Genomic DNA, 11,654 nt, shown 5'->3' with positions numbered 1-11,654 from the left:
TGCTTTACTGGTAATGTAACTGTTGCCTGCTAGATGGTTTCTAGATAGTCAGGTGGGTGGTATAAAAACTAAATAGATCTTTGAAAAAGAGGACCAGCAAAATTGCATTTATTTATTTTAAGAACAAATCAAGGAAACTTGTGTTAAGCAGACAGCCTAGCAGGTGAGCTTGGCAAGTGTCTTACAGCACACAGAGACCACATGAAGAAGGCATCAGAGCAACTGGTGAGACATTTACAAATGGGAAAATAAAGCTGAGGGGACTGATGGATAATATGCACCATTACAAAAGACAAATGCAGCGGGGGTGAGAAATGTGTTTTTGATGTAAGAGCATGTAGGAAGACAGTGAAGGTGGTGGAAGGGGCCCTTGAGTACACTGGAAGACAAGGGAGATGGCTTTTCTAGTGGTATCTTCAATGAGTACTCTTGGAAGGCTGTGATGGTACAGCAGTTCAAGCAGAAGAGGTTAAGAGACTAAAAGAGAATTTAGCCATGGGGTTGGAAAGAAAAAGAAGGATGTTGGCTACGGAGAGAGGTCAGAAGCAGCAAGGTCTAAAGGCAGAATGTGGGGTGAGGTTGGGTGGAGATTGGGGTCTTCTCATGACAGATACAATATTGTTTGTTGGTGGTGATGGCAAAGGGAAGCGGAGAAAGTTTGGGAATGAGGATGGGGGAAAGCAAGATGCTGGATAGCATATTTTTGTGTGAAACAATCAGAATATGACCTTCAATGAGTAATAGTTGATCATATTAACAATGAATACTAAATTCCCAGCACGTGAGGTCTGTAGGGACAAGTTTCTAGAGCACTGAAGTATCTAAAGCTGTAGAGAGGTGCCTAAATACGGTACCCAAAAGCGTCTCTGCTCCAGATTTGAAGTTATTCAGTATAGAGAGCAGCACCCCCCCAGTAAAACAGCCAGGTGTGTAGAAGTTGCACTCATGTTTTCCTATGGTTGAAACTTTCCTTTTTGTAAGTTCGCTGTGCTAATATCTGACCCTTTCCACATCCTCTTTGAATATTCACAAGGCCAGACAGGACCTGGGTGACAACAGGTTGGACAGTATGGACAAAACCAAAGGCTGTTAAGCACAGACATATTCATCCTTAGGCGGCTGATGTTAAGTAGTAAAATCCCACAATTCTGCCATCACTATCTATGCAGAAAACTCTGCAAAAACACAAAGCCAGAAGTTGCTTTGTGGAAGCACTTATACATAGCTACTGTTCCTTTATGCACTGTAACAGGGAAAGAGGATGTTGAGGCATCTGACCCAGCTTTCTCAGATGGATCTTGCCTTGCACTTGCGCTGAGCCGGAGAACAGCTGCAACATGGGAGAAAAAGATTTATTGAAATGCCAGCTCCACATTCCTCGTACAGCTCAAACGTTCGAAGATGCATGCTGTTTAGTGAGGTTTCATAAACTTCTAAACAGCCTAAGGAGCTTAAATTCTTAAAAGCCACTGGGTTTTTGAACGCAACAAACATCTCCCATTTGGCAAAACAAGCGTAAAGTATACTGTGGCTCTTTGTGGGAAAGAAGTTCCTAAATCACTCAGTTCTATAAAATGGCATTTCAGATTCTTAAAAGTACTGTTTATTTTGCAGCACTGCCAATCATTTTTCAAAATTTACAACGCAAGACAGTTCTCTGGACTGGAGATGTCTAGGATAGACAAAAATGCTAAAGATAAAGTATGGGAAAGGGAAAATAGATACTTGAAGTAACTCTGTCCAGTTCATTACATTTTTTACATTGTTTTCTCATGCATTTCACAATTCTAGGGAAAATTACATTCATCCATCACTCCAGTCTATTTGTTTTTTTTTTTTTAATTGGAAAACAACTATCTTTATCTTAACTTATTCTCTGGGAATTCTTCAGGAAAAAGTAATAATGTCAGAAGTTGGCCTTGTTCCCCTTTGAGTAGTTGAGTAGGACATTTCAGAAATGGCCACTCTGCTCTTTGTGTCTTGCCCAAAATTACTGTCTGTATTATCAAACCTTCTCACTCAAAATTGGCTGCACCTTGGTGGCCCATGAAAGAACCATGGTTAAGTATAAATACCTGTACATTACCATACAAGAGTTTTTGTAAAGACTTTTTTTTTTTTTTTGGTGAAAAATCTTCTGTAAAGGTAAGGAGACAGCATTATAAGAAGGGAAAGTTGGGAAACTGTGATGAAATTAAGATCTCTTTCATGACTGCATTACTAAAATACTAAGAAAAGTCCAACTCTGAAAAGAAAGTTGCTTATAAATGGAATCATGACTTAACGTTTTATCATCTAAGTCTGCTCTATCACCTAAAGTGGCTGCAGAGATCAGTGCTGCTGTATTTAGCAGGATACAGGCTTTGATTACCATGTTTGCTAACGAATCGCCTTGTTTTCATTTTGTCCCCAGAGGTGGCAAGCATGAAAAGATTTTCCTTACGGCATCCCAATGTTCCCAACCTGGTAAGTGAAGGCAGCATCATTTCCTCTGCTAGCAAATATGCTGGCAACATCAGTGAATTAACATCCCAGCTCTGCAAAGCTATTCCTGCTGTTTCAACATGGAAGCTGCAGAATCTTAAATGTCGCTGTTGATATTAATTCATCACCTTTTAGGACACATCCACATTTCTGTGGATGAAGGACTGCATGTTTCAGGGCATGGTCCTTCCCAAGTGCGACTGAACAAGAGGTGGGTTATGTTTTCACATTACTCCTTCTCATTAAAGTTGCTGTTGCCATCAAATCTTCATAAGAAGAAAAATACCGCCAAAAACTGAAAAAAAATGAATGCCCTGGGATTAGATCCCTCAAAAGCAAATGGACTGGCAGAGCAGTCCTTGGAGCATTTCTTCTCTAGCTCAGGTGACATCTATACTGATGTCTGGAGGTCCTAGGATCAAACCCTGCTGATCTGCCACCCACAGGAGGTTGTTTCACCAGCGTAACGGAGCGTGTAACGCATGCTCCTTCAAGATAAAATATTATTTACTCCAGCAGGCAGGCTGGAGCAGATGCAGTACCTAAGCCCTTATGTGGCATTCTCTGAAGAACAGCTGTCACAGATAATATAAGCTGGTTCAAACATGATCTAGACAATTCCACAAGAGAGACACCAATGCCTATTAAACTCAGCAGTGCAGCTATGGAAATCACTAAACACGGTGACCACTGGAGTGCTGGAGTGAGGGTGATTCTTTTTATTCTGTGTGCTTCTGCTGGAGACAGGCATCTCTCCAGGTTATCCCCTCAGCAAAAAGTGGGCCCAGGCAACTCAAGGTTGGTGCAGGAGGGCAGTTCTCCTACTTCTGTAATTGTAAAATGGATATATGGAGCTGGTCCCTCTAATTCAGCCCTCCCTTTTGGCCAGGTACAAGAAAGAGATGCTGTGCCATTCAACAGCAATTCATTTCAGAAACATCTCAATAGCTGCAGGAAACTCGTGGCTGTTATGGTCAGATCTTCGCTCTTCAATCAAGGTAAGATAACACTGGTCATAATAAACAATCCCCTCCCTGAACTGAATTGTAACCACACGGCGTTTTACACTGAAAAGCAACTTGGATTGGTAAAATCCGTCACAGCTAATCAATACACAAGGAATCAGTTTAATTTTTAAGCTATTGAGAAGGTCTTTTGAGGGCTGCAGAGTCACGGCTCTAAGGAAGGCAATAATGTTCAGCGTGCTGGGATGTTGATTTTTAACTTTTGGCCAAGGACTGTGTGGTTTTGAGTGCAGCAGGTCATGTCAATGATTTAATGGCAATCAAATCATATCCACTGGGTCCACTTCCCACGATCAATGAGCTGCTCTCTTAGCCCTGGTACACAGTGGAGTCAACGAGAGCATGTAGTTAGGAGTGGGAAGAGGAAGTGGGTTTCAGGGCACTCCTCACTTAAACTGTATTAAACAAAACAAGAAACCATACCCACAGACTGTGGGGTTGGTTCTGGCTGGCTGGAGGGTCAAAATCTGGGAGACTTCAGAGATGTTGCCAAAACAAGCTATTTCCACCACATTTTTCTTGTTTGCTTTCAACTTTGTATCACCTTGGGTGGGCAGCTCAACTGCCTGTTATCAGCCATATGCAGATAACATGGAAAAAACACATCCAGGGTTGTTAAAAAAAACAACAACAAAACCAATCCTGTTGTATAAGGGGTTATGGTCAAAACAGAGCCTAATGCCTCCATCTCCTGCAGGTCTGGTAGCACATCGCGCTATTATGTTCTTCCATTTCTTGACTGCAAAAGGAGATAACGAGTCTAAATGGACCTGGGCATCACTGTTCGGAGCAGTGCTGAGCCCGGGATTTCACTCATGTCTGTGTTTGTTTGCAAATAGCGTCTCAGGCAGGGAGAGTGACAAAAGCACGTGATGTGGTCAGCAGAGGGGACAGCACGCCACGGCTAGCTGGGGGCTTGCAAGCACATTTCAGGGGGACTGCATGGTCTGGGGGGAGAGAACCAGCCCTGTGAGCAAATGCTGTATCAGAAGAACACTGAGGGCTACGGTGAATTGTGGGCAGGGTTTAGCAAGAGCTGTCTTCAGTCTCTCCTAAGTAAAGAAGTCATCTAGCGTAACTACAGCCACCTTAGACTTAAGGCTTTCATTTAAAATTAAATTATAGAAAAAGCTTAGAGGTCCGGGAAGAGGCATCCTGTGGCTGTGTCCCCATCTCCAAATGGGACGCTCTGTGCAGCGTCTCCCTCTCTCTCCTTCTCTCACCTTCTACACAATACAGAAGAAATCTGGATGACCAGTTCAGACTAGATGCCTAAGTTTGAGCCAGATGAAGTTAGGTGAGATGAATTCCAGCCTCAGTGTTGTGAAATTACAGAAAGCCCTTAGTTTTTCTTTAAAACTGAGCTTTGGTCTCTGTGTCAGCAAAGCGAAACTATAGAACTCAAACAGCAAATCAGAAAACAACAGTAAGAACAACTGAAAACGTGTTAGTTACTTACCTATCTCAGCCAGCTTCACACGATAGTTTTGGAAAACACACTTGCATGCATTAGGATGGCTGCATTATTGCCTTCCCTACAGCTTAGCCTCTTTGGCCTCCATTGCTTCACTCCTTTAGCAGTTACTCCATTTACTTTTACTTTCTCATAGAAACACTCGGCTCATCCTCACTTCCTCACTCCTGATAAAAAAGCTCTTTATATTACCTTGAACAACTGCTAGGACCTTCTTTCCTGTGTTAAGGTCGATGTTTCCAACTTGCCTCGGTGTATCTAATGGTTTCATTATCCATTCTCTTCCAGAGGATTGCTCTCAAGAGTCAGATTCACTTTCCCTTGCTGAAGACACAACTGAAGGAGCTGGCAGAGCCAAGGACAAGTTTTCCTGGGGAAATGGCTGAGAAACATTTTATGTTCAGGTGCAGTTAAAACCCTTTGCTTTCCTACATAATCTCTGCCAGAGCATTAACATGAATATTAAGCTGTAACTTTGATCTGAGACTAAGAAAGGGACCTGGAGTAGGTAGCAAAGCTATGATTTGTGTCTTCTAAATGCAATGAGAAAAGGAAGCTATCTGAGTGTTTTTCAATGGTGATTAAGATCCTTAAATAACTTTGAACAAGAACAATCCTGCACAGATGTTTTAGCCTGTGCATTTCTATGGCTTCTCATACCCCTGTGCTGTCCATTCTCCTGGGCCACCATGCCTGCTATTCCTGGTTTTAAAACAGTGCTTGGGTGGGCTGTGCTGGGGGTCTCCACCAGCGCAGCACAGGTACTTGAGCCCAAGAATAAATCTCCCTCTCTGGAAGCAGCAGCGTAATAGCTGGACTAGGGCACTTAGTAGTTGGAAAAGGGCACTTAAAGGGCTTTACTTCACCTTAAATCAACAGTCATGGAGCAATTTCAGCAGTTGGGGTTGCCAGAGACACCAGGAAGTCTGCCTTAGCTCCAGCTCGCTAAGGAACAGGACATGGTGGGCCCAAGGTCATGCAATACCTACTTGCCTTATTCTCCCTGACCCATGAAAAGGGCTGCCCGTTTTGTTATTAGCATGATTTATGGCTGTTAAGTACTCAGAAACATAATCGAGTAACACGAAGCTATCCCTGGGACCTCAGGCTGCTTTCCTGAGTCTAGTTTTCATTTCATACCCTAGGTTCTCCAAAGACAGTGATTTTGGGCTGAAGGACAGTTCTCAAAAATCTTTGCTGAAAAGCAAAGAGAAAGCCCTCCCTAAACCAGGTGGGAAATTACTGTTCCTTGAAAAGAGGAGAGAAGGGTCCAGCACCCAGTCATCACCTACTGCACAGCTTTTATTAAGTCAGAAGGAAACAAAAACCAATGTTTAATTCCTTGGGTAGCTGGAGGAGGAGGACCAGAAGGTGTGGGGAAGGTGAGACACAGTGTTGGTACCCTCCACTCCAGTCCACAGGTAATAATCCATAATAAGATAAAATATTCTCCTTTTCCAGCCTACTACAAGGCACTCTCTTTACAAGATCTATAAAAGTCCTCCAGTCATTCTCCATCCATCTGCGGCAAAGCTACAATCACTACAGATTTAATTGTGAGTGAAGGCACCTCTCAGACCCCTGAATAAAAGCTGTTGTAGTCATCCTAAACCCATAGAGCAATTCTCCCAGCAGTAGGGACCCATACATATCATCCCTTATGGCACTGGTCACCATTTAAGACCTCCGTATAATAGCTAAAGCTTTTTACACGTGAAGAAGATACATCAGCTTGACAAATCTATTTTTAAGTTGATTAAGCTAAACTTTTATGGGCACGTGGGCCAGCGTTTCCTAGAAGATAAGACGCTAGCACATCATAGGTGAGATAAAGCGTGGCATGCCATCTTGAGTACTTTATGGCAACGAGTTCTACGCTTGCTGCCATTTCTTTTTCTTCCATCCTCTGTTCACTTCAGTGTTGTTGCCTCCTCTCAGCCTCTTCCTCTAATTTATATCAAACTAATTTACCATCCAGACCTTAATGTTGCAATTAGCCGAGCCTTCCTATCCCTCCTGCTCTTCAGTACAGCTCTTCCCTTTACACGGGGCTCTCCACTTCTCCCCTTTGTAAGTGCCATGCTCCATGCCCAGTAGTGCTTCATCTTCAATCCCAAGACTCGATCCATTCCCTTGGTATTTCTGACAAGAGCTGGGCTTCTCATTTTATACTAAGAGGAGCAGGTGGACCCCTAGTGAAAGAAATCATCTCTGAAAGCAATCAAAAGCAGAAGATCCTCTGTTGAAAATCAGGGTCTGTAGGAGCGTTGAGCAAAGGGACATGATGGCTTCTTCCATCTGAATGCAGAGAGTTAGCGAGGCTGTCCTCAGAGCATGAAGAAAAGAAAAGCCTTATTGATGAGATCCTCTTAAAGGAAAGCATTTCTTTGCCTCTGGGTCTGAGGGAAGAGGAGCAGGGAGCAGGCACTAGGGATGGCCCTTTTGTCTTGGCAGAAGAAAAATCAGAAAAATCCAGCCACTCTAAACACGCAAGCAGGTGCTGGGCTATTGCTGTATACTGCCAGCAATATCAGTCCTTCCAAGGCTTCAGCTGCAGCCACAGAGATGGAAGAGGAGAGGAAATGGAGGGAGAGGAAAACATTTGGCTCGGTAGTGGTGCTACTCTGAGATACAACAGAAATTCCCCGCTCTGGTTACCTGGGAGGACCTGGAGCATGGGGGTTCACTCACTCCCCTCCAGGGAATTTCTGAATTTGAAATACTTCAAAAAATACCTGTGATAACACTCACTAACAACACCTGCCGAGCACTCTGTATCTCTCACCCCAAAAGATCACCATCTTTTGATGTGAAGATCTTCCACCTGCAAAGCAACACGCCAAGCGTGAGAAGGGGCAGACTAAAGCCAGGGGAGCCCTCTCCATCCTTCTCCACACCCAACATGTCATCCCTGTGCCTGACAACAATGGCTTCCAGCACAGACGGTGACTGCTCAGGGGCTCGGCAGCACCCAGCACCCAGTAAACCCCTCCATTGCCTCACGGGTCAGCCATTGCTGTGGGGAATGGCACTGCAATGGGGGACCTATATCATATCTGGGTTTTTTTGGGGGTCCCATCACTGTGAAGGAGGCTGTTTGCACCCCATCTATCAGAAAGACCTTCTTGAGGTGTTAATAACTTATGAGAGCTCCTTTTTAGCTTTATTATTTTTTAGACAGGGCAGGGAGGGGGGAAGCAGTGGCCTCAGAGCACAGCAGGGAAGCACTGCCATTGCTGCTGAAATATCTCAGCACTTGGGCAAAGGCGCCTCGCTTCCCCCTTCTGAGGGGAGCTGGTGGTTGACACGTGTGTTTATTTTTTTGCCAAAGTTCTCAGATAGTCGGTCAGTCGAGGCTAAGCACCTCCTCACAAAATGGGGGTGCGGCTCCTTTAAGACTCGCCCGCACCCCGGCCTGGCTCAGCCCCGCCTCCTCAGCAGCGGGAGAGGGGGCGTGGCTTGGAGAGACGGAAGGCGCCCAGCGTATGGGGTTGAGTGACAGCGCTTCGATCCAATCAGATGGCAAATATTGAGGTGGGGAGGCGGGACTTCCGTCGGGAAGCTCCCGCGGCGGTGCAGCTCGAAGGGAGGGGAGGGGTGCGACTGTCGGCGACATGATTAAGAAGTTTGACAAGAAGGACGAGGAGTCCGGTACTGGGCTGGCGGCGGCGGGGAGGGAGCCGGGGCGGGCGCAGGGGTGGGCATGGCGGTACGGCTCTGCGGGGAGCGATCGTTAGGCGTCCAGAGCGCGCCGCGGCCTGTAGCGGCCGCTGAGGTGAGGGAGGGAGGGAGTAACGGCCGCTGAGGTGTAGGGGGGTAACGGCCGCTGAGGAAGGAGGCTCCACCTGCTTTCCGGTGTCCCGGCCTCGGTCAAAGCCTCCCCCCGGCCCTTCAGGGTGGCCCGCGGGCTGCAGGGCCCGGCCCGGGCCCCTGAGGCCGCGCTCGGAGGGAGCCGGTTCCCTTCAGCCCTGTGGGCTGCACCTGACGGTCTCTTCCCGCCCTTGCCTCGGTGAGGAGGAGCGGTGCTCGCAGGGGTTGATCGGGGTCCGCACCTCAGCCTGGTAGGGGGGCAGCAGCCGTCCCCACACGCAGACCCTGTGGTTTGGACTGTGTCAGGAGCGGTTGTGTTCAGGTACCCGGCGGGTGGGAAAAAAACCATCACATTAGGCATAGATGTGGTGAATGAAGCTATCGCCTGCATGTTTTTTCTTCACAAAATCGTCTGAAAATTAAATTCAAGTTGCCTGTAGGCGGTCTTGAATTTTCTGTTTCTGCTGTTCAGGTCTTCTGAGCCGCAAGATGTGCCCATCTGGGTTGAGTTTTGTTTCATTTTCAGTTTCCCTCTGCTTGAGATGTGAGAACTGAAGAATAAATGAATAAAAAAAGAAAAATTACTGCTGGAGGAAAAGGATCAGAAGCAGTAGTGAGGGTCTGGAGGGATTTACATGTCTCTAAAGGTGGCTCTGAGAGGTGGTTTTACTGTGAATGCAGATTAGAAGGCTGGTCTCCTCTGTATGCTGCTGACAGAGAAGTGTCATCTCCAAGAAATTAATTACTCTCAATGGTTGGGTCTGGGCTGTTAAAAGGCTGAGAAGATACATTATGGAGATAGTTTAGTGTTAACAATTTTAGGATGGTGCAGCAGCCAGGCTGTTTTTGGAGTTTGCTGAGTAGCCCGTTTTAGTGGTATGTTGATCGATACACTCCTATTTCAGATCCTGTCACCAGCTCCGTTCTGATGTGTCAGTGCTTTCTGTGCCTAAAGGAATAAAAATAGGGGGACTAGGGAGAAGAAAGTAAATAATAAAGGAAGTACTAAGGCAAATTTACAAGTAAACATATTTCTTCTTCCTCACTTACCAGCTATGTTGAAAGTGCCCTTTTTTTTTTTTAATTCCCTATACCTCTGAATATACAATTTAAGAAAGTGGTTTCAAAGCTATTGATGGAGAACATCAGTTACTCCAAGAGGAATGTCCCTGTAGCACTGAGGCGTTTTTGTAAAGTTGGGGGGCTGTTCATGTTCAGTCCTGGTTTTAATGACTGGCATGTCTGAAAAACATGTTTCCTTAACTGAGAAGTCTCTCTTGTTCTTCAGGTAGTGGCTCTAATCCTTTCCAGCATTTGGAGAAGAGTGCTGTGCTTCAGGAGGTATGAACAGTCGTAGTGTGATGCTGTATAACTGTTCTTGATCAGTAGGTGTTGGCAGTGTAGGGGAGTTTTACAGTGCGACTCAGGAAATGCTAAATTGATATAGTTAATTTAAAATCACAGACTATGTAAATTAAGTGCACGTAAAGTTACTCTACGAGGCATTTATGCATGGTAATTAGATTACACGTGGCTTTTGCCTTCCACATGGACATGCGGGATCTCAGGGTGCTCTTTCTGAAGAGATGCCCTGCCAGTTTCCCTGTGCTCGTTCAACATACTGTGTAACGGGTTTTCCTGTTGCTCTTTGTGTGCTCCAAGAATGACTGCAAGTGTGGATTGAACATGTGGTTGAATGATGGGGAATTTTGGTGAGTGCAAAGAGCTATAAGTAGGAACTTAATAATTTCAATTTTGTGTTCTTGCAGACTAGTGCTAAGTAGTGTTTGGGCTACACATGCTATGGAAGGAATTGAGTTGTTAGTGCTTTCATGTTAAAGTATTTTGGCTAGTTCCAGGTGGTAAACTGAGTCATTGTCATTTGTTGTGATTGCTGCCCATCCAGCAAACTAAATGTGCATGAATATGTTTGTTGCGACACATTTTAGAATGAAAAAGTTTAAGCTACTTGGTTGAAAACAAAATGCTTTACTTCATATGGTGAAAAAGAAATTATTATTGTTGGGTTACGCTGTAATACAGTATTTATGCTGTGTTTGTAGGCACGTATCTTTAATGAGACCCCAATAAATCCACGAAGATGCCTGCACATCCTTACCAAGATCCTTTACTTGCTGAACCAGGTAACTGTTATAATTTCTTCCCAGCCAGAATGACCATTCCTGAGGCAAATTTCTGATAGCTTTCATTGTGAAAGAAGTTTTATACCTCTTCCTGTCGGATTTGGGAGGTAGCTTTTAAGAAGATCAGAAATGGAGTGTTTATGCTGTAGTATTATGTTCTCCCCTGTGACTTTGCCACTAAGGTGAGTGAGGTATGTGTCGCTGAAGCCTTTAAGACTTTTTTTTCTGAGTGCCAAGTGAGAGCTGCTGGTTGGTTTGTGATCATTGCAGTGCTGTGCAATTAAAGAGCCGCTTGTGTTTGCCCAGCTAAAGTAGGAATAACTGAAGTGAGATAAGAACATAGGCCAGGAAGTGATGAAGTGGGAAGTGTCTTTTTGTCTGGGGAGAAATTGGAAGCATGATAAGGAAGGCGATATTCTTTATCCACATAGTTCAGGTTTCCTGCATGTTAGGCAGTATTTAATGTAGAATTTTTATCGCTTAGAAGGAACCTACGCTGTTCAGTCTTCATTGGCACCAGTCAGCTTTAAGTAGATCCCTTTGAAGCAAGGTGATCCTTCTGATTAACAAGCATAACACAAAACCAACTGCTGACACACTAACATCAAAAGAGGGAATGCAGGCTGCTTGGCGAACTATTCCACCACTGTACCACTGTGGATGGCATTTATCTTGAAACCAAGCAGGTAATTAGTGTTAAACTTGACATATGCTCCC

The 11,654-nt window shown here is 44.9% G+C and overlaps 1 protein-coding gene across 3 annotated transcripts in view; it reads left to right on the top strand.

Annotated features, from left to right (window-relative positions):
• Window positions 1-8,522: 8,522 nt before the first annotated feature.
• The window catches only part of COPG2 (COPI coat complex subunit gamma 2), a 21,353-nt gene continuing 18,221 nt past the window's right edge, over window positions 8,523-11,654 (top strand). The window contains exons 1-3 of one of the 3 annotated variants that reach the window (XM_054813013.1): window positions 8,523-8,634; window positions 10,082-10,134; window positions 10,857-10,937. In XM_054813013.1, coding sequence (XP_054668988.1) covers window positions 8,598-8,634; window positions 10,082-10,134; window positions 10,857-10,937 — 171 coding nt within the window. In that variant the 5' untranslated portion in view covers window positions 8,523-8,597. The remainder of the gene's footprint in view (window positions 8,635-10,081; window positions 10,135-10,856; window positions 10,938-11,654) is intronic. The other 2 variants (XM_054813014.1, XM_054813015.1) reach the window with 2 other exon arrangements.

This window comes from Grus americana, chromosome 1 (assembly GCF_028858705.1).
Source record: "Grus americana isolate bGruAme1 chromosome 1, bGruAme1.mat, whole genome shotgun sequence".
Taxonomy (NCBI): domain Eukaryota; kingdom Metazoa; phylum Chordata; class Aves; order Gruiformes; family Gruidae; genus Grus; species Grus americana.
Note: the sequence above shows the minus strand (reverse complement) of the source record. Positions and strands in the feature narration are given on the sequence as shown.